Source organism: Sciurus vulgaris (genome assembly GCF_902686455.1).
Source record: "Sciurus vulgaris genome assembly, chromosome: 1".
Taxonomy (NCBI): Eukaryota; Metazoa; Chordata; class Mammalia; order Rodentia; family Sciuridae; genus Sciurus; species Sciurus vulgaris.
Window position 1 is genome coordinate 15,012,261 of NC_136461.1, and position 22,707 is coordinate 15,034,967.

The 22,707-nt window shown below is 60.1% G+C and overlaps 1 protein-coding gene across 8 annotated transcripts in view; it reads right to left on the reverse strand.

The window, feature by feature from the left end:
- The window catches only part of RAP1GAP (RAP1 GTPase activating protein), a 57,408-nt gene extending 39,378 nt beyond the window's left edge, over positions 1-18,030 (reverse strand). For 4 of the 8 annotated variants that reach the window (XR_013758159.1, XR_013758160.1, XM_079106565.1 and 1 more), the window contains exons 1-2: positions 3,660-3,762; positions 1,805-1,840 (exon numbers count right to left, since the gene is read on the reverse strand). Coding sequence is in view for 3 of the 8 variants with exons in the window: in XM_079106565.1 (XP_078962691.1) it covers positions 1,805-1,840; positions 3,660-3,703 (80 nt within the window). In the remaining 5 variants the exon portion in view is untranslated. Of the gene's footprint in view, positions 1-1,804; positions 1,841-3,504; positions 3,610-3,659; positions 3,763-17,907 lie in introns of those variants that run through there. The other 4 variants (XR_013758161.1, XM_079106567.1, XR_013758162.1 and 1 more) reach the window with 3 other exon arrangements.
- Positions 18,031-22,707: the final 4,677 nt, after the last annotated feature.

Sequence of the window (22,707 nt, forward strand, 5' to 3'; positions counted from 1 at the left end):
ACATGGTGCTCCCACTGACAGGAAACTCTGGGGACAGGAAAAGTGAGTCCCTACCAGAAAGGAGGAGGCAGGCCTTGGATAGCAGGGACTATCACCGGTGGTCAAAATGGCCACCATTACTGAGCCTGAGCGAGATGCCGGGTACACGGGTGGGGCGAAGCACTTGACCTCGGGGGTTGGGAAGAGGGCCCACAGGTTAGCACCGTGGACAGCAGCTCTGGCGTCCCTGGGTAACAGGCGTGCCCTGGGAATTCCAGATCCTTCACAGATGAGGCCCAGAGAGGGGAAGGGACTTGCCCAAAGTCACACAGCTGGTCAGTCACTGTCAGTCCTGGGCCCTCATCGCTAACTCCTGGTTCAGGGCTCCCTAGCGTGGACCTTCTGTCCCATCTCCAAGTCTTCCTTCGCGTCCATCTCTTGCTCAGAGCCTCCTGTGGCCTGGAAGCTTTGGGACAGACTGAGTGGACTCAGGGCTCTGCAGAGAGTTTGGAAGATCAGGTTCAAACCCCAAGTCTGCTGCCACGGTACCTCGGGCAAGTATTTTTCCCGAGTGGCGTTGCCCTCCTTAACCAGGGGCTGTGGTCCCTCACTCCTAGTGTGGGGTTGGGAGTGTGGCTCAGTGGACCACTGCTGACCCAGCAGGCACCAGGCCCTGGGCTTGGTGCCCAGCACCACGGACACACAGGATGATGGTGAGAGGGCGCAGGAGGCTCCCAGCAGCACCTGGGAGGCACTGACGGGGGGCCAGAGTCCCGCAATGGGAGGGGCACCTTCCTCACCCTGGATCTCCCCCACTGCACTGGGCACAGCACGCTGGCTCGCACTGGGGCTGCCTCACGCTGACTGGGCATGGCAGCAGGAGATACAGCCCAGAGAGGGAGAGAAATCGGCCCCAAGTTGCACAGGGAACATCAGAGGGAAATGAAAAGTCCTCCCCGAGCTCCGCCTGGACTTGCCTGCTGCGTGTGGCCCCCCAGGGGACGGTGGTGCCAAACAGGAATCTCCAGCCGGGCCTGCAGACCCCGGGATACTCTCAGTTGGGGCAGGAAGCAGGGCAGGAGCTTGGGGGGCTCTCCTGCTGGGGTGAAGTGGCAGCAGGAGCAGCTGGCTGGGCCCATGTGGTACTGGTGCCAGGACCCAGGAGGTGCCCACCTGCAGGGCACCAGGCCAGGCTGCAGTGAATCCTGAGGGAGGCTGCACCTCGGCTACAGCCTCTGGGTGTTGGAGAAGCTAGAGGCCCAGCTGCCTCCCTGCCCCCTCCTCCAGAACAGGGGAATCCTCAGGTACAAGATAGGATCTGAGGGTTAGGTACCGGGTGGCACTAGAGGGTTTGGGAGTTACCCAAAAAGCTAAGGGCACCTCCAGGCCAGCCAGGAGCCATCCTGAGGTGGGAAGGATTAGAGAAGAGATAAAGGAAGGATCCCGGTAGTGAGGACCTACAACATGCCAGGCCTGGTTTGTTTGCTTGATTTTCACAAACTTATGCTCTCATAAACATCTTAGCCCCCATTTCACAGATGAGAAAATAGAGGTTCAGAGAGGTTCATGAATCACTGAAGGTCACGCAGCAGTGGCAGAAATGAGATGGGAGCCTGATTTATCTGACTTCAAGGCTGAGCTCCAGAAAGAACTGCAGGGCAGAATGTGTGGGTACTGGAGAGAAAGTCCCCCACTCCCATGTCCAGAGAGGACGTGTGGAGGGCTGGTGGATCAGGCCTGGCATTACAGGGACAGGAATGAACTGGGGTTTCCCCTGGAGTCAGTCAAGGCAGCTCAGACCCTCCTGAAGGTCCCCAGTACTCACCACACGCTCCGGCAAGGGGAGAAGGACTTGTCCACCCTGAAACACAGCAAGTGGGGCAGCCGTGAGGGGCGTCCCCTCTCACCGCCCTCGCCCTGCCCACCAGGCCCAGCCCACGCCCCTCTGCCGGCCCAGGCGGGAGGAGGTTGTGCTTCTGGAGTTGCTCATGCCGCCACCATCTCCCTGGGCATTCGGGGAAGTGGGCGGTGTGGAGGCTACAGAGCGAGGAAAAGAGGCAGGACGGGGGTGCTGGGGCGGGGGCAGCGAGGGTAGTCCTGGGACAGGACACCTGACAAGGACAGGCTGGAGTTAGAGTGGACGTGGGGGAGGGGCGGGCGAGCCCGGAGCTGGCCTGGGCATGAGCTGGCCTGGGCACCTGCGGCCTGTAGCAGGCGGGAGGACGCCATGCCCACTCCGAGGCCCGCAGGCGCCTCAGTCCCTGCGCTGATTTTTACAACCTTCTGCTCTTAAATCGACCTTCAGTGACTCACTTCCTCATGTCTACCCAGGGGACCATCATGGGGAACCTGGGAGGATATGCGTGGGGCGCTCCTTCTCCTGCCCTCATTCCAATACACGCCACTGTCCCCCAAGAGCTCAAGGGCACCCTAAGGCTCTGTTTCCCTCAAGCCCTGAGGTCCAGCCACCAGGAGAGTGTGTGGGCCCGGCCCCCTCCAGATTCTTGTCCCCATTCCTTCTAAGGGCACCTTGGGCATGGGGAGGTGTTGGGGGCCCAGGGGTTGGGCAGCTGTTGGGACAACAAACAATTCTTGCCTTCTGCCCTGAGGCAAGAAGGGAATAGAAAGGGAGCCCCAAACTGGACTCCGCCAGCCAGGGCGTGTCTTCTGGGAAGGCATGGTTGGGGACTCTCGGGGGTCAACTAAGGTGGAAGTGGACTCTGCAGGGGGGGAAGTGAGGCCACCAAGGCCAGGACTCCTCCAGTGCTCACAGCCCCTGGGCTGCCCCTCTGCGTCTGCTGACTGGGGAACTGGGAGGCCCAAGCCAGGCTCCTCTCTCCATCTGAGAGCGAGCAAGGGTCCCAAGAGAGAGGGCAGCCCCCTCTCCAGCACCCCAGGCTCCGTGGGGGTCTCCCTGGAGGCTGAGCCACGGAGTGGGGAGGCACCTGGGACGCAGTCTCACCGCCAGAGGACCAACGGTGTCCCAGTGGCATTCATGAGGAGCCCAAAGTGCTTCCGGGCAGGAGGCAGGGCCTGGCGAAGGGCCACAGCCGCTCGGTCTCTGGGCCCAGTCTGCATAGCCCGTCTTCCTCCCAATCACCCGATTTCCGCCTGAGGCGAGAACGCCCCCATCCCACCTCGGCACCCCTGAGGAGAGCACAGGAGTCAGGAGGGGCAGGGACCCCAAGATGGAGCTGCTGCCACTCTGGCTGTCCGCAGGCCTCCAGGCAGCAAGGAGCCCTGGGAAAGGGGGATCCCAGGGTCACGGGGCTGAGATGGGGCGCACAGGAGCCCAGGGCGGGCGCTCGGCAGCTGCAGAGGCAAAGTGGGAGCCCCGGCGGGCGCCGGCTGCCTGGCTGCCACCCCACAGACCTGTCGGTGCGCCCAGACGTGCGAGCGCACACGCACACACACAGCCTGCGTCGCACACTCGTCCCACTTAAGCATCCTGCGCTCGGAGGCACTGTCGTGCCACCTCTGCGCTCACGTCCCCACGTGCGCGCGCGGACACGCGCCCGGACTCACCAGCACAGCATGCCGTGCGCGCACTGAGCGCCAGCCCACACCGAGGACAAATTCACCGCCACGAACCTGCCCAACCCCGCCGGCACAGCGAGCACGCAGCGCGCCGACCCACGCGCGCGCGCACGCGGCCCCCTCGCGCGGCGCCGCGCACCTACCCGCCGTAAGCGCCGAAGGTGAAGCTGCGCTTGCGGCCGTTCATGGTGCCGCCGCCGCCGCCGCCGCCGCCGCCGCCCCACCGCGCCGGTCACCTTGGCAACGGCGCCCCGCCCTGCGCAGCCCGGGCCGTCCGCGCCCCCGCCGCCGCGGTCCAGCTGCCCGGCCGCGGGCGCAGAAAGGGCCGCTTGTTTGCGCCGCCCTCGGTCGCCGGCGGGGGTGCGCGGGGCTTTCCGAGGCGGCGGCCGCCACCCGTCCCCACCCGGGACCAGCGCCCAGCCGAGCGAAGGACACCGCCTGCGGGCCGTCCTCCTCCGTCCGCGTGAGAGCCACCGCGCTCGGGGGGCGGGCCGGACCCTGTCACCCCGGGGGACAGTCACAGCGGGCCCAGCAAGAACTCGGTACCCAGGGTGGAAAGTGGTCTGGCCGTGGGCAGGGCGCCGCGAGTTTCTCATCCGTCACATGGGCCCGACCCGCCCACCTCCTAGGGTCCTTGCGATGAGGTGCTGAGTTAATGCGCGGACAGTGACAGGCAGCCAATGCCCAGTAAGTGCCAGTTGCGAGTGCCACACCCGGGTCAGACACTGCTCTTCAGGTTGGCGAATAAGCCAAGGAGGGAAAGGGCTCCTTTAGCCCTTCTATTGCCCACGCTCGTTCCCTCCCCAAGAACGCCCCCCCCCCCCCAGGCCCTGGTGAGGAGGAGGAGCAGAGGGGAGCGGCTGAGACCCCACCTGCGCACAGGCCTCTGAAGTAGAACTGGGCGAGCCCTGGGGCCGGGCATTCATTCACTCAACAAACGCTCCAAGTGCCTTTTCTGCATCCAGGGGCCGGTGCCCTCCTCCAAGTGGAGATGTCAGCTGACTGGGGCACTAGCCCTGCCCTCAGGACTTTCCACCCCCGCCAGCAAAAGCTCTCACAGGGAGGTCCCCAGGTCCTGCAGGGAACAGGGGCAGTGCCGTGAGGGAGGGAGAGCCGGAGGATCCCAGATGGCAGGGATTCTCCCAGAGACTTTCAGGAACAGGGCCTGGGCTTGGCGAGACCATCTTCCCCTGGGAAACGCAGCTGGGGGCTGGGCTCCACAGTCTTCCCGGCCCAGCCAGGGATAAGCAGCGCTGCCCGCTCCCCTTTCAGATAAGAAGAAACCCAGAGCTACTCGACCCGATTTCTCCTCTCCTGGGGATGTGCCCCAGCCCCCCTCGGCTCCCACCGCGACCTCTCCCCTCTGTGCACTCTGGTGGGCTGAGGAGCCCTTGAGAGCCCCGCCAGGGTTCCTCACTCTAGAACTACCGGCCTTGGCTTTCGGCCTTCGGAGGACCCTCTGCTTCCCCTTGTCAGGGTGCTCTGGAGCCAGGGCTGGGCGGCTGCAGGCTGGGGTTTATCGGGGGAAGAACCACTGCAGGGCAGAGTGGGATGCCCCCTCTGCACAGGGCTTCAGGGGGACCCTGAGAGCCTCTGGGAGCACCAGGTTCACCTGAGGACAAGGAAGCCCTCCCTCGCTCCCTCCTCCCTCCCCCGTCCCTCCCTTCTTCCTTCTTCCTTCCTTCCTTCCTTCCTTCCTTCCTTCCTTCCTTCCTTCCTTCCTTCCTTCCTTCCTTCCTTCCCAAGTGGCAGCTGTGGGGGCTTCCAAAGAGGGGCAGGGTGGGGTGCAAGATGAGCCAGAGCTGGGCCTGGGGCCCAGCCTCCAGCACCAAGGAGGCTGCTGCACCCGCTTGGACGTGGGCCGCAGCCTCTCCAGGCTCACTTCAGAGGGAATGGCTCCTGAGTGGACTCTGCAGGCCCAGTTGGCAGAGAGGCCAAGGAGCCTCCAACATGCCAAGCTTCCCAGCCAGGCCTGGCCCCTGGGAGGCCCCGCTGGTGCTGGGACAGTGGGCCCTTGAGAGGGGCCAAGGGGGCCGCAGGGTTCCCACCAAAGACAAAGAGCCCAGTGTGGCCTGCAGCCTCTGGGTTCTAGCCAGCACAGCTGCCTCCTTGGCAAGGGTGGGGGCGGGGTGGCTAATGGGGGTCACGTTCCCTCAGCTAGAGATGCAGTAGGACACTTCCTGGCCAGCTCCTGGTCCCCCGGAAGACAGCAGAATTTAAATGCCTCCTCAACCTGCAAGACCCCCTGGGGAGTCTGCCCTCTACAGCACAGCGCGTGAGTCGAAGACCAAGGGCCCTGAAGGAGGAGGGAGGGAGGCGCTTATCTGCTCATCCTCGCGAGCCCTTCCGGGTTCAAATCACAGTGCTCCCACTTGTCCGCTGTGTGACCTTGGCCGGTTACTTAATCTTTCTGTGCCTCAGTTTCTTCATCTGCAAAGTAGGGTTGATGATGAAAACAACAGTACCCGCTTCTAAGGATTTTGCCCAGTATTAAATAAATTACAAATTATAAAGCATTGGGAGTAGTGTCTGGCACTTAGCACGTTTGTTAAGTAAGACACTTGCCGCCACATCATTTGTGTTAGGCTTAACTTATGAAATTTGCTGAAAGGCTAGCAAAGGTTTATTAGTAACAATTCCAAAACAAACTTAATGGCCATGCAGAGGCACCTCGATAAATAAATTACATTCCCTTTATGCCATACAGAGCCCTGCAGGTGATGGAGAGAAGTGGGGGGACCTGTGTGTGCACGTGGAACGAACCCCAGGACAAGCAGATAGGTGGGCGCCTGCGCACACAAACACGCGCACAGAGGCCGCATGATCAGGGACCAGCCCTGGAGCACACTCTGGCGCTGCCCACAGACACATTGTTCAGCCCCCCACAGGCACGGGTGTCTGCAGACGGGCCCTGGAAAGCCGTCACCAGCATTGGGGGCCAGGCGGAGCCCCTTCTGCCTTTGACACCCGCTCTCCCCCAGAAAAAAGCAGTGCCCCCCAGGGTCCAGGCCTCCCTTGAGAAGGCAGCCGCCCTTCTCGGCCTCCTAGGTTGGCACCCAAGCTGTTCCAACACGTGCCCGCCATGTGAAGGAGGCGGGGAGGGTGCAGGGGTGGAGGGTGCAGAGCCTCTTCCCAGGTTCACCCTGCCTTGAACTCCGAGTTCCACCCCCGGTCTCCAGCTCCCCCTTCCCAGCCCGTGGCAGCAGCGAAAGGCAAGGGCAAAGGGAGGGGCAGCCTGGGGGGGATGTCAGGCCTGGGCTCCAGATGGCACGCGGGGCCAGCTCTTGCCAGGGTCCCCGAGAACCTCCTCCGCTCCCGAGTCATTGTCATTAAGGATATCTGCCAGGCAGGAGACAGGCAGCCCTGGGCTCCCCGCCCCGCCCAGATCACGCCAGTGTTCCTCCCTGGGCCTCAGGTGGCTCCCCCTTAAACGCCCACTCTCCCTGCACCCGAGGCTAAAGACCTGAGAGAGCTCCACCAGCTCACACCGCCAGGCCAGCCCCGGACTACAAACCCTGACCTCCTGGAAATGTGGGGGTGAGGTCCCCGCAGGCACTAGAAGAGGAGGGGGAGCAGGCGTGGCTTGGCTCGCCCCACCCCAAGCAGCTGCCCAGTGCGGTGCCCAGCCATCCCCTGCTCTGGCAATGAGATCTCTACCCCACTCAGTGGGTGCCTGTCCCCAGTAAATGTCCCCACTCAGACCCACCCCTGAGGCTGTATCTCTGGTCCCCACACAGACTGTGCCTCAAGTCCTTCTGGAGACTTGGACATGTATATAAGCATTCTTTTCTTTCTCTCCTTCCTCTTCCTTCCATCAGCCAGTAAATACATATTGAGCACCTGCTGTGTGCCCAGCATTTTTTGGGCACTGGCTTAGAGAACAAGCAAGACAAAGTCTCTGGTGGACCTGTGTGCACAGCAGCACAAAAACTTCACCAGGTCACAAATGCACTTGGCCCTGGTACTGCGCACATGCACAGGGACCTCCACCTCATGCCGGGAGACCACATTAAGATCAAAGTCACGTGGACACGCTCACGTGAATGTCAGCCCGAACGCTGCAAACTCACATGCACGCACACGTGCAAAGATCTAATGGAGCTCATACCCACAGGTCCCAAATCAGTGCATGCTCGCCTGCTGACCAGGGCTGAGTCTGTACACATGAGCACACACCAGGGACCCCAGATCCATGCACGGGACCAGATCCTGACTGAGGCCGTATTATCTTCATACAAGATGCACACGGACAGGGCTCGCATTCACTGGCATCCGGCTAATGACTGTGAAGAAATAAAGCACGAGGGGGCTGGAGACGGCTCAGTGGTGAAGGGCTGGCCTAGCATGCAGGAAGCCCTGGCTCCCACCCACAACGTGTGACAACGATAATGGAAGAAGGAAGGACGGAAGGGAAAGAAAGCAGGAGAGGAAGGCTCCTTGGGGGCCAGGTAGGTACACCACCGCTGCATCCCCACGGAGCGCAAAGGGGAGGCCAAACCACTCTCACGTGTCACAGTCTGGGATCTAGCCAACCTCCCTCTCCTGCCTCCCTCTTAAGGGCATGCCCCTGCCCATCCTTTGTGGGGGCAGCTGGGCAAAGCTGGGCAGGACAAGGCTGGGCTTAATGCCCAGAGCACCCCCCAGGGAAGCCAGGCTGACGGAGCCCCATACCAGGGGTCAGGAGTCATGGGTATGGCCCCCGGCTCCACAGGCCACTTGCTGTGTAGCAAAACCCCCTCCCACTTCTGGTCTCTGCTGGTCATCTGTAAGAAGGGGGAAGGGTTCCCCAACAGTCCCTTAACATACCCCCTCCCACTCAGCCAGCCAACCAGAGACTCTGTGAACCCTTCCTCACCCCACAAAACCCCTACCTTAGCAGTGACTCTTAACTGGGGGGGTGGGGCAGGTGAATTCTGTCCCCTAAAGGACATAAGAGGAATACGTGAAGGTGGTTTGGGTCCTCAGCAACTACTTGGTGTCACCACTGTCATTCAGAGTGTGGAAATGAGCAAGCTACGCCAGGGACAGGCTCACTCAAGGAAGACTTGCGCACGCATATCCCCCAGCCCTTCATGTGAGTTAGCAAGCTGGATAAGTCATTCTAGAACTTAGCTCATGGTTTGCATGAGTATTTTTTGGAGTGGCTCTAATCCATAATAAATTTTCCGGAGATACAACTGCTTCAGCCATTCTGAACCAGAGGTCGGTACAGTGGCATGAGTTCACGCTCCTAAACATCAACGTTTTCCTGAACAGGTGCAAGCATTTGGTTACTTCATTACCATGCTGGAACATCCATTTAGCCAAGCAGAAGGCTCTTTTTGCCTTTCTCATGGGAGTTTATCGCTGCTTTTTGGAATTAGGTGTGTGGGTAGGCTTATTATGAAGGGATGTTATTACAGCAAAATAAAGAACGCTTTTCAAACCGTAGTCTCTCTCACACGAGCCTGGGAGTCCGCCGCGGTCCCTGGCGCCCTCGACTGGCCAAAACAGGAACTGCAGGCCAGAGGCGGACGCGCTCCAGGACCAGGGACAGCGCTCCGGGGCTGCGCCCCTAGAGTGTCTCCCGGGAAGGGTGGGGACCCGGAGCCGCCCCGCGTCTCGCCTCCCACTCCCTCAGCCCTCTCCTCGCGCGGAGGCGGCCCCAAAGCCGGCACCAACCGCCGCGCCTCTCCCAGCCCACAATGGCACACCTGGGAGCCACAATGGCGACACCCGTGCCACCGCCCACGGTGTTCTTTCCGCTCGCTCTCCCAACCAGCCCGTTAGCTCCTCCGTGCGCGGATCGCAAAACCTCATCTACCCCCGGGACCTCTGCCATCCCGCAACAGCCCGGTGAGGCAGATCATGCGAGGGTTGCCTGTCTGCCGTGCCTGATGGGGAAACCGAGGCTGGCAAACTGCAGCTCCCGCTCTTCGGATGCTCCTGAAGACCTCAGTCCCATCGAGCACCTTCCAGTCCAGGAACAGGAGCAGCCGCAAGCTTCCGAGGCCCCGTACCCAGCACTTTCATGAAGACCTCACGTCCACCCTGAGTATGCGCTCCAGTCATCGTCCTCACTTCACAGATCAGGAAACAGAGGTTCCCGGGGGCTTCCCCGGAGCTCAGCGGAAACACAAGTGGCTGTGAAGACGGCCCAGGCTTCCGCTGTGCTCCGAGTCGCTCTCGGGGGCACTCCTGCCAGGAAGAAGGTCGAACACCCACCTTGCCCTGACCAGGTTGCTCTGCCCTGGCATCCTCCAAGTTTTGAAGGCCTCCCTGACCTCAGGACTTGGGTGGGGCAGGGCAGGGGATCCCCACATCCCTCACAGAGACGCCCCGCTCCCCATCCTCACAAGGCACCTCCCGGAAGCACACAGTGGGGGCTTGGTGGATGTTTGCCGCTTGGCCAAAGCCCTGCCTTCCAGGAACCAGGGAGCTGATGCATCACCCGTGCAGCCGGGTCCCCAGCCTGGACAGAGAGGGGGCGGAGTGAGCAGGGGGTAGGGGTGCAGGTGCCCGACGCAGTGGGGCTCCAGTTCCCACCCCTGGAAGATGGAGAACGGTAGTTCTTAGCTTGCAGGCTGGTGGAGAGCGCTGTCGGAGGGAAGCTCACAGAGAATGGCACTGTCTCGGCCCCCAGGACCTGCAGCATGCTGGCTGTTGATGCTTTGCCAGGAGGGTCTTCCCTGAGGCCATCGGAGCTAAGGAACCCCTACTGCCACGTGCCCCATTTCTCCCCAGGGTAAATCAGGGGCACGTGGGCGGGACATGGGCAGGCACGCAGGGTGGAGAAAGAGGTTGCAAATGCCCGCCTGGCTGGACGGAGGACCAGAGAAGGGAGAGGCAGCCACTGCTGGTGGGCGTCTGGAGATTCCCGGCCTCGAGGCCTCCACTCTGACCCTCAGTCCCCATCAGTTCAGTGGCCTCATCATGCGCACTCCACAAATGCCCTGTGGCGGCTGCGAACACGCAGAAAGACAAAACCCATCCCTCCCTCCCATGACACCCACAGGAGTTGGCACTGCATGGATTTGGAACTGGAAGGACCTGTACTTGAACCCCCTGCTCTGCCACATCCTGACTGGTGACTTTGGGCCACTTTTTGTAACCTCAGTTTCTTCATCTGCAAAGAAGATGGTAATGGTACCACCTTACCTTACAGGGTTGTTTTTCGGAGTCAGTGTAAGGTGCTCAGCCCTGAGACATTAGGCGCCAATATATGGGGACTGTCCTTGATACTGTTACTTGACACATGCAGGTCCAGCCACAAAGTGAGACAGGAGCCCTGGGTCTTCGCCCAGCTCTGCACTGGCCCACAGCGTGATTACGGCAGGTCCCTCTCCTCTCGGGCCCAGTTTCCTTCTCTGAGTAATGAGGGTCTCCACGGGCCCTTCTCGCTCTGGTTTTCCTGGAGAGCTCATCCTGGGTGGGTGTGGCAGGTGGGAAGCCTCTCAGGTGGGGCAGGGGTGAAGCCCAAACTCTAGGGCTAGCCTCAAACCTGCAGGACCAGACCCTAAAGCCTCCGAGTCCCCCTCCCCTGGCCTATCCCTGGGGCTCAGCTCCCTGGCTGGGGCGGGGACTCGGGAGAAGGGGGAGGTTTGGAGAGGGTCCCATTGACCCCGACTGCTCCTGGCCCGCGCTGTCTGTGTGAACTCCCAGCTCGGAAACCCGAGAAATCCTCAGCATCAGAGCTGGAGAGGAGCCCACGGAGATCAGCTGGTCCAACCCCCTCATTTTACAGATAATAATTATTATGATTATGCCCGATGGTAGCAATTCACAAAGGGCTTTTCTGGGTTGCCTCCATGTGTACCAGAGCCCGTGGGGCTGGCAGGACTCCTGTTGTAGATGCTATTCTTCCTTCCCCCTTTCTGTGGCTGAGGAAACTTTCCAAGGTCCAGAGAGGTGAAGCAGCGGGCCTTGGGCACACAGCTGACCTCAATTCTGGGCTCCAAACCCAGGTCTCCCCTGAGCCCACCGTGCCGGCCCAGGCCCCTGCGTGATGTGACTCTGGGGTCGCAGCATCAGAAGTGCTGTGCTGTGGAGAGGTCTGCATAGGGGCAGGGTAAGTGTCAGGAGAGGTTCTGGGATGCCCGGCGATGCCCACCTTCCTCCCTGTCAGGGGAACACCCCTCCTTATGCCCGCAGCAACACATCGATGGGCAGAAGTGACGGGAAGATCCCTGGATTTCCTGGGGCAGCCTTGCCCCATGGCCACAGCCCCCACCTAGAACTGCTCCCACTCCCCAGGCCCATCCCCTCCCCATCCCATTCCACACTCAGGCAGGAGAGTGGAGTCCAACAGCCTTCATTCAAACCTCAGCCACAGCCCTCACCAGCTGGGTGACCCTGGATAGGGAATTTAACCTCTCTGGGCCTCTCGCAGTTGCTAATAACAGTTGCTCTGAGGAGTAAATAATGTGGGTCCACAGAAGTGCTTACCGAAGGCCCGGCACGCCCATCTGCGTTCTCTCACTCGGCCCTCACTCTGCTTCTCCCCCACCACAGGCCTCCTGGGATCCCTGAGCACACAGGCAGGGAGCAAGTCCCAGGCTTCACACCCTCCAGAGGACCAGACGCCTACCCCTCTCCAGCCAAGGAGGGCTGTGGGCCTAGTGACTGGGACAGGAGGGAACTGTCCCAAGGGGCTTGGCCCAGCCTTGTCTGGGGGCAGGAAGCCCTGGAGAGGGGCTGTAAGGGCAGCCTGTGCACCTGGACACTCTTATCCAGCGGAGGCAGGTGTGAATGGGCAGAGTTCAGACCCACCTATCCAGAGTCTCAGCTTGGTGGCAAACCTTAGCCTGCCACTGAGGCCAGCACAAGGGTCCACAGCAGTCTTTGGGGGTAGGTGGCCTCTCTCTGGAGCTCCAAGGCCGGGGAAGAGGTGGCAGGGTGAGAGGCTGGCCCACATCAGCCCGGTGGCACCCCGGCACCTCTCCCTGTGCATAGCATTGCCTGCTTTGAGGATGGAGCACGGGGGCTGCCCCAGCACTGCTAACTCTGAGCTCCGAGGAGGGAGAAATCCCCAGGTCGCCTGCAAGCCCTGACTCAGGAGCGCACCTGGAGAGGGTGGTCCTCCGAGCTGAGTTGGGCATCCCTCCCTCACAGACCTGGCCCGCGGCTCAGGAGCCACCCCACCTTTCCCTCTGTTCTCTCCAGCAACCTGGCTACAGATGCATGTGGCTCATGTGGCCTGGAGGAGGTCACAGCCTCTCAAGTGGCTCAGGTGTCTGGTCCTCACCCAGTCTCTCCTGCATTCTGCCAGCAGTCCCAAATTCTCAGGGGGAGCCCCAGGAACAGTTAGCAAGAAACATCTTAATTTCCCCAGAGACACAATGCACCGAGGATCACGCAACACAACCTCCAGCTGCAGCTAGCTAGTCGCTGCAAGAGCAGCAAGTGCTTCTGTCCAAGCTGCCGATGGACAGGGAGGCCGCCGGAGGCCAGGCCAATGTCCCCGGCTGATGGGGCAGGGCCAGAGTGGGAACACAAGGTCCTGACTTCCTGAGTAGAAGATAGCACTGGGTCTTCACTCAGAGCAACCTCCTTCCCTGATGGGTCCTCTTACCTGCATCAGAGATGGAAGGTGCTGGAATCCCCTCCGTTGCATGCTCAGGGAAGGAGGCCCGGCGGGACAGGTGCTGTGACCTTATTTACCCAACAGTGATGGCGCACAGAACTGAGCAGACCGATTCCCTGACAGGTGCCCAAGGTCCACCTGCAGAAGACAGCTGGTCCCTCAGATGAGTCCCTCACAGACTCCCGGGAAAGTGCCAACTACTCAGCCCAATATTCAAGTCCGGGACGCACACCTTTCACTGAAACCAAGACAGCCACCTCCCAGCCTGTGCCCAAGCTGTAGCTGGTGCCCACACCAGGAATGCTTTCATGCCTCTCCACGGAACTCATAATCCTACCTATGACCACATGCCATTTACTGAACACCTACTAGGTGTCAGACAGTGACTCCTCAGGGGGGTAAATTACCCAACTGCCAACCACCTTGGAAAGGTGAAGTTATGGAAAAAATTCCCACTACCACAAAACATTGATGAAAAGCCTTAGTTTTTTTTCTTGCTGTGAAGAGATTTTTGAAGTTTTTAAATATTTTTTCTCCAGCCTTTCTGGTGTTTGTTTTTCCTTCTGTGACCTTCTGTTTTTCTCTGAGTGCAGCTCTGCGCTTTTTAAAGCAGCTCCTAAGTCATTACGTCTGATCTTCACAAACAGTACACCCAGGTAGGCAGGCAAATAAGGGCTCCTCATTCCTCCATCCCTGTTCTGTGGAGAAGGTTATGAGGCACAAGAGGGTAGGTCACTTGTCCAAAGTCACAGCAAAAACTGCATTTGAATTGCTTTTTTTTTTTTCTTGAGACAGAATCCGAACTCATGGGCCCAAGTGATCCTCCCACCCAGCCTCCATGCCTGACTTGGACTTAGATTCCTGATGGCTCCCAGCCCGTGTCCTTTAAGACTGGAACGAATGCCCAGGATGAGGTGGGTCCTGACCTGGGTATTTGCCTATGTTAGGCTTCTGTTTTTTTCAGTGTAGTGCTGAGGATTGAACCCGAGGCCTCACACCTGCCAGGCAACTGCTCTACCATTGAGCTACACCCTTAGCTCTAAATAATCTTTTTAGTCCTTTAAAAAAAAAAAAAAAAAAAAAAAAAAAAAAAAAAAAAAAAAAACATCGCATAGGTCCTATGATCCCTACTTTACAGATAAAAGAAACAGAGGCTCAGAGAGGGAAGTAACTTGCCCCAAGTTGTACAATAGTCAGTGGCCAAGTCAAAAAGAACTCAGGTCTGCTTCCTCCAAAAGGGGATCCAAGGAAGGACAGCCTCTGTTGGCAGAGGTATTTACTGGTAGTGTGGCTCTCTCTTTGTCTGTGACATGGCACAGTGACACATACCACACTGTGGTAGGGACCAATAAATGTCACTTCCAGCTCCTTCCTGTGTCCCCAGTGCCAGTCAGTCTCTGGGACATACTACGTGCTCACTAAATGCTTGGTGAAGTATGCAGATGAGTTCTCCAGCAGGGTCAGCACACTGCGGGCAGATCTTATGTTGCTTCCTTTCTTCCTGCAGGCTGGGATCCCAGGGGGACCCCTGTTTTGGGGTGCCCCCCGCCAGCCAGTCTTTCCTCCTCTCTGAGTCATGCTTACAAATGCCAGTCTTTAGCCCTAAAAATAGAGCACACGTTGAGGGGTACAAACACCCACAGACGTAAACTACAACTGCAGGCCTGTCCTTGGGTCCCCCTCTTCCTGGGATTCACTCTAGGGGCCACTTCTGGAAGTTCCAGGCCTGGCAGCCCCTGCCTGACCTAGTGTGGACCTAGAGTCTCAGTGTGTGGGAAGTCCTCAGCCATATCCCCCACGGCTCAGCTGCTCAGTTGAGCCAAAAGTCCTTTCCTCTTTGGCCCAGGGCGGCCACCTCACACCTCTTGCCTCTCCCCAGCTGGGCCAAGCTGCCTTCCAGAGCTGGAGCTGGGCCCAGAGAGGGAGAATGATCTGCCTGGGCCACACAGCCAGCGAGAGTTGTGGCCAGGCTTGGACTGAGAATCAACACTCTGGCCAGCATGGGGGATGGGGGGCGCCCAGGTGAGCCTGGCGGAGCCCAGAGTCCCTCACTGGCCCCTGGCATCAGTCTGCACCTCTGCACCACTCAGCAGTGACTTCCCAGTGATGCCAACCTCTGAGAGGTACAGCCAGGGTGCCCAGCCTGGCAGAGGCTGTGCCGTGTGGCCAGCTGAGCAGAACCCCTCCATTCACACCAGCGGCCCCTACCTTGCTGGGAGGGCAAAACAGAAGCCAGGACATGGTCAGGAGGCTGGGAAAGTGGCAAAGAAAGTGAAGCCAGGAATGCACGGAGCCTGCCTGGGACGGGTGTGTCCTGTCTTGGAGGGACCCGTGCAGTGGCATCTCTAGGGACAGGTGCGGGGCACAAGGGAAGGGCCCATGGAGGAAGAATCACTCAGTAGGTTCCTTAGTCAGCCAAGCTGGATTCACATAAAGCAAAAAAGAGGGAAGGAGGTGAGGTCTTGCTGGGGGTGTTCAGAGGGGCCTTGCCACCCCCCGGGGCAATGAGGTGTTCACATCCCACACGCAGGAAGCTGACGTAATGCACGCGTGTGCACCCATGGTGGCCTGGGTGTGGGCGGGTGCGTGAGCAGTCTGCCAGGTTCATTTCTCAGGGCGTAGGGCCTCCTCATGTTCTTCCTGCGTGTGCAAATATCACGCGTGCGCAGTGGGGGAGGCCAAAGAAGCCCAGAGCGGCGGGATGGGGACACCTGACTGCGTGCATGCGGGCTGGCGTCTCTCGGGTGGGTGGTGTCGGGCCGGGTCTGGGCAGGGGCCTTGGCCGGGGTGTGTCTGTGTGTTCCTGGGTCTGGGTCTCGGTACTTGTGAGTCAAGCCGTGTTTGCGTCTGTGTCCCTCTGTGTGCGGGTCCCGCCTGTCGTGTGCAGCTTGTGTGGCTGCTCAGCAGCCTCTGACAGCCAGGACAAAGGCTCTGCAGACAGACAGGTGGTGTGGAAGACAGAGGTCCTCCAAGGGCCTCCCAGTCCGGGACCTTGACAGCTGGGCAGGGGCAGGAGGTGGCAGGCACTCTCCTCGCCTGTGTGGGCCTTGTTGGGGTCCCAGTCTGCAGTAACAGAGACCTTTAGGCCAAAAAGGAGCCCGCAGCTCTCTAGAGGGAGAATCCCACTGCGTTCCGGGTTGAAGGGTGGTTAGAGCCAGGGCAGGGGCCTCCTGAGACCCCGGCCAGGCAGGCACCTTGGTCAGGAGGGAAGGAAGAGGGCTTTGCCCAGGACAGTGAGCTAGAAGGGCCCAGGGTGGGGGGCATTATGGCTATGGGAGAGGGCATAACCTCCGGACCTTCGGGCTAACCCGACCCATCTCCCCAACGCCTTCCAGAGGCACCCATCCCCCGGAAAGCAAAGGGGACAGGTCATTGCGACCATTCCAGCCATCAGCACCCCCTCTCCACCCCATGGCTGTGGATCCACCGCTGGATCAGGAGTCAGAGAACTGTAACTGCAGCCCCAGCAGGTGACTCAGGGAACTCTCTCAGCCTCAGTTTCTCCTCTGTGCGGCGGAGACCTTGGCCACACCTTGAAATGTGGCTGTGGTTGGGGAAGGTGCTGGGTGCCACCTGAGGACTGATCCTTACCCTGGAATCCTTTCCAAGGTGCACACCCCTGGCCAAGACCCTTCGGCTGCCAGAGGGGCCTCTGAGCCAGGCTGAGGTCCTCAAGGGGGAGATGGGAGAGCTTAGGGGCCAGTGGGGCCCGAATGGCACCTCAATCACTGTGCCAGTCTAGACACCAGTTCAGGGATACCTTTGGCCAAAGTTCTTGCTCATTAACTAGGAAACTCAAGGCCACCGCTGCCCCAGTTTCCTCCACCAGGCACCCTCAGGAAGCACGGGTCACTGCCCTCTGCAGGACCCCAGAGCGTGGGACCAGCCTCCCTTGGGGAAGGACTTGTACCATCTCATCTCACTTCCTCTCGCCCTTCTCTCCTGCTTCCACCTGGCCTTCTCTCAGTGGCCCTCCTGCTGGCCACCAGGGGTCTGACCCTCTGACTTTGACAGGGAGGAGAAGTAAGGACCAGGACAGGTGCCAAAGTGCCACGGGAAGGGTGACCGTCCTTCTTGAGCCCACCCCAGGTCTGTGCTATGACCCCAACAAAGACTCAGTGGTCAAGCACCGGCTGGGGTGGAGGTGAGGGTCCCTGACATCGCGAGACGGTGAGCGGGTGTCCTGGGGTGAACGAGTTTGTTGGACCCGAGGTTTCCTCCTCCAGCCCCAGCGTCCTACAGGGCACGGGGACCGCCCTGTGATTTCCCACTGAGTCCTCAGATTCTGCTGAGCCTGGGAGGCGACGAGGGGGCGCCCGACTGCGTGACGCGTGTGCCCCGCTCGGTGGAGGGTCAGGCAGGGGGCGGGGAAAGAGCGCTCTCTCCCTGGGGGATGAAAGGACATCGCGGCCCTCTGGGTTCCGGGTCGCTGGACCTGAGGACCCCCACTTCCCTCCACTGAGGCTGGAGCGCCTCCCCCGAGGGGCCGCTCGGGCCGGGGCCCTCCCCAGGGATGGAGGAAATGCGCCCAATTCTCCGCAGACCCTCCTGGGGAGAGCGGAAAGCACTGCGCGCCCACCAGGCTGCCACCGAGCCCCAGCCTCGGCCCGACCAGCCCCCAGGCGGGGACCGCGGGCTCAGCCCAGGCCTCCCGCCGCCGCTGTCAAGCCCGGCGGCGGCCTCTCCGCGCCCCTCGGGGACCCAGGTCCCCACCCGCTCGCCCCCTCCAGCCCAGCCTGTCGCACAGGATCCCGGCTGCCGGCCGAGGGGAGCTCGCCACCTCCGTCCCCTTCCCCTTCCCGGGGCCGCGGCCGGCGCGGCGCACTCACCGCGGGCCTGGGCCGGGGGCGTCCTGGCTCGGCACTCCGGTGCCCGCGGCAGCCGCTGCAGCTCTGCCCGGACGCGGTCGGCGCTCGCCGCCGCCGCCGCCGCCGCAGTTCGGGGAGGGGGACGTCACGTGACCGCGGAGCGCTCCTTCCCCGGCGCCGCTCCCCCCTCACTGCGGAGCCCGAGCCGCGGGCTCGGGAGCGGCAGGAAGGCCCCCACCCTGCCGCGCGCTCCTAGCCGCTGCTCCCGGAGGTGGGCGCTTTGCGCCCCCATCTTACAGGTGGGGAAACTGAGGACCAGCCGCGGTAGCCTAACTCAGCCAGGCAACAGGCCCGGTTGCTCTGGCAACAGCCTGTGCTTCGGGGATGGGGACAACTTCTGGGGCAAGTGGAAGCGATCTGAGGCAGGGGACACGCCTAGGCCCCGAGCTCCTCTTGCCTGCTGGGGCGGGGTGGGAGGACGAGACGCACGGGGTTGGCAGGGCGACGAGGCTCGCGGCCCGGCCCCCACGTCCTCGGATCCCTCTTGCCTGCTGCGCGTCTTGGCAAAGGCCGTGCACTGACGCGGCGAGCAGGTCAGCGACTCCAGACCTCCCCGGGTGAGCCTCCGCCCCAGCCTAACCCGGTAACGCGCGAGAGCATGGTGGACTGAGCTGTTGAAGCGGAGGGAAGGCAGCTGGAGGAAGGTGGCGGCAGCAAGCTGCGAACCCAAGTAGGAAACGGCTGCAGATCATCTCAGACTGACCTCTGGGGACGAGGGAGGGGAAGAGACCGGCCCAAGGTCACCCAGCAAGCGAGCAGCAGAGCACACAGGAGCCAGCCCACCGACTCGCCTCTTTGAAGACCAGCAGAACCCGGGGGGCTCTAAGCCCATTGATACTCCTCTCCTGCCCTCCACTGAGCTCTCCTCCAAGGGACAACCCCAGAGGAAGCCAGGACACACCAGCCGACAAAGCTACAGCCGTGGGGGCAAACGGGCAGCAGGGTGTGGCCGAGACCAAGTCAGACCATTCATGTGAGGGGCCGCTGTGATCTCTGGCTCTTACCCCTTGGTTCTAACAACTGGGGACACAGGCTGCAAGAGGGCAGACCAACCTCCACCTTGCCAACCACTTTTAATTAGTGGCCAAGCTGACCGGGCCCTCCAAGGTCACAAAGCCCACGGAAGGGAAAGGACTTGAGTTACGTTCTCAGCATATTTATTGAGCATCCCCTGTACAGGGAGCAGTGACTGTCAGTCCCACCTCCCACCCTATCTTCCTAGCCACGGGGACTGCACTTCATTAAGGTCTGAGGTCTTCATCAACCCTCACATCAGCTTCTGCAGGACCCAAGACATGCAGGCCCTCAAGTTCAGTCCCACAGGAGGTGGGACTAGGGCCACAGTACCTGGCCAAGACCCTCACCCCAGGGGAGAGTTTAGAGGGAGGCAATGACTCATCCCATCCCCCATAAACGTAAAAGCTGGCAGGGAGCAAGCACTCCTTCCCTGCAGTCAGAATTTTTTTTTTTCTTGCGGGGTGGGTGGGGGGAGTACCCGGGATTGGACTCAGGGGCACTGGGTCACATCTCCAGCCCTATTTTGTATTTTATTTAGAGACAGGGTCTCCCGGAGTTGCTTAGTGTCTCGGCTTTGAACTCAAGGTCCTCCTGCCTCGGCCTGAATTTCTTCTTGGGGGAAGCTCACGCAGCTGTGGGTGGGGGAGAAGCTCCATCCCGGGGTGCCTCGAACTTCGAAGAGCACAGGAGTGGCCAGCGGATGCCAACTCCTGTCCAGCGATTCTGGGGCCTGAGCTCTGTACACGGTGATACAGCTTCACAATGGTGCTGGCGCAGCCAACCCTGGACATTTCTAGTCTAAGTTGTCAGGGTGGGAGGAAGAGGCTGAGGCTCTGGCGAGACCCCGGGAGCACCGCCACTCACCGTGGGCCTCCCCAACGTCTGGAGGCCTTTTCACTTCCTGCCTGGGAATGTATGAGGACTATGCAGTTGGTCCAAAATTGAAAAACGGAACCCAATGTCGGCCGATGCCCTTCTGGGATGGTGGCCAAAACTGTGGAGCAGCAACTGCCAGGACGCGTAGGTCCTGCTAAGCACTGGTCCAGCGAGCTCCTTGGTGAGATAAGTACTACCTGGGAAAGGACACCGGATGCTTAGAGACCCTCGACAGCAGCATGGACTGGCTGCATTGCCATCTCAGAAGTCCAAATTCCAGGGTTCTCTTGAGAACCACATCGCCTCCCATCTTTTATTGAGTTTTGTCACAGTGAGCTGCGCTGGTCCTTGCTTTCAATTTTAAGCTGGACAGCATTGCCTCTTCCTGCTTCTGTACTTTTCTTACAAGTTGAGAGAGACCACCACCAATTCCTCAAGTCTCCTGAGGGAGGCCCTGCTGATGGTCCACTCCAGGTGTCCGAGTGGAGACAGAGGTGCCCCACCGAGCCACGGGGAGGGGCAGGCTGAGGCAGTGGTGGTGAACTCAGGTCTGGACCCAGGGGTCTTGGCATCTATTGGCATGGCGGACGGAACGTGCTGATGCCGAGTCGACCCCGGAAGGCAGGCTCTGCTGGGCCAGGCCCACTTCTCTTCATAATGGAAGCTTTTCAATCACAGCATTTTCCTCCGTGCATAAAACCTCAACAAGAGGATTCTAATCGCCCGTGTCCTGGGGGGCTCCGATCTGAGGGGGCCGGGGCCCCAGGGGAGACAGCAACACGTGCTGTGGGGGCTGGGCATGGAGCCTGGCTACTGAAGGGAAGACTGACAAAGGCCCCGGAGGTTTGCACTGTCCTGTTTCAATCCAAACCACTCAGGGCTGACCGCTCACGCATGGCTGCCTGTGGGCACAAGCCTTCTCTTTCTCACTTACACACTGCAACCCGGACACCACCCCTTCCCTCCCGATTGCTGAGAGATGAAAGCTGGCTTCAAACACTCCGACATCCGAGTTGGCTGGAGAATGGAACTGTCAGGATACGGCAGTGAACCCCACATGTGGGCGGGGGCTGTCGATGGAGAGCCCTAACATGGGGATGATGCCCCTTGGAAATAACTCCCCCTATGCCCGTCCTGCCCAGCCAGGTCAAGGGGGAGAAAAGCTGGGCAGGCTGTACACTGGAACCCACAGGAGAGAACACACAGCAGCGAGCCCTCCAGGTGTGCTATGCAGAGCAGAGAGGCCTTGGGGGCCCAGGTAGGAAGTGTGGGCAGGATGGCTGACAGCAGCTGCACTCGGGGGTGTGAGACGGCTCCAGGCACCTGTCAGGTAAGGACCGGTCCTGCCTGGGTGGGAGGTTGGCTTGCAGGTGCTCAATCAGTAAGAGGTAGAGAGGATGTGACCCTGGGGGACCCACCCTTGGGAGTTGGGGTTTTGGGTCACAAATGCAAACACAGCAGAGGCTCCCTTTTTAAACACAAAGTCAAAAGGTAGGGAGCATCCTGGTCAAAGCCTAGAAAGCTTTCCCCAGGGTTTCTCTAGTGGACCCCGAGTGTGCATTCATGTCCCCGACTGAGCACACGCCAGGGAATCAGTGGCAAATTAGACGGCCAGAGCCCTGTTCTCAGCTAAATCAGTCTGGCACTATGCTGATTGGTTTTCTGGGATGGCGATTTTAGATGCAGACATGAAATCCAGCTCAAAAATCAAACAGTACACTTTACCTTCATTATTCTACCCTGACTAGCACCACTGAGGCCTCCCACCCAGAGAACCAGCGATGTGCTGCAGATGGGTGAGAAGATGCCACTCAAACTCCAGACGAAAACCAGAGGCGACTTGCAGACTGATAAGCCAAGCTCTCAGAAGCAGCCCTGACTGGCGACTTCACAAATGCATTCCCTGGAACTTCCATGAGGGAGCAGGAGTGCAGGAAGAGGAGGAGGATCTGACGTGACAGGGGGCACTGAGCTCCTGTTGACTTCAGCACACCCCAACTTCCTGGTGGACAGCATTGAGGCTCAGAGGCAAACAGACTTGTCCAGGGTCATAAAAGGAGCTGATTGCTAGTTGCAGCTTGGAGTTTCCTTGGTTACACCAGAGTAAGGGCGGGGGCAGATGCAATCGCGAGTGGCCAGAGTGCCAGCGGCAGTGTTCCAACGCGGCCAGTGGCGGCCTAGGCCTCTGGCTTCCCTGGAGCGCTCCGCACTTCCTGTGGCCCAGGGCCCGCCTGGCCGGGCAGCACTGCCGCGGGTCTGGAATCCAGCTGCTGTTCCGGCAGCAGTTTCACTTCACAGGCCCCAGCCTAGAAGTCCTGGCCACGCCCTTAAGAGCAGGCTTCTCCCCTTCCTTGAAGCACGTTGGGAGGCAGACGCTGAACACCGCAATTGTGCTGGACCAGCTCTTAGGGCTGACCCTGGAGGAATTCGGACAGCCTCCTGAGCAAGTGTGAAGACGTAGTGTGAGGAAGACCAACGGGTCACAAGTGCTGGCGGGATGGAGTGCAGGAAGGAACAGTCGCCTGTGCAGGAACCTTGGTGTCACCTCTGTTGCATGACACAGCAAAGACTTGGTCCAGTATGAACTGGTGCAGACATATGTCACCTCAAGGTCATACGGGGCCTGTCAAGTCCCGAGTTCTACAACCTCCTTCCTAAAATCTAGTCAAGCTCAAAAGCACTTCACCTCACCATCGGGGCATGTGACCCGCTTGGCAGTGTGCGCAGTTTGACAGAACTGGTTCTGAGGTCTTCTTGTTGGGGGAGGGGAAACGCACACAAGAAATACCTGTTTTGAGCCCTTCACTCTTCTTGAACAGTGCTATTCACTAAGCCTCAGCATCTAAACAAACAATGAAAAATCACCCA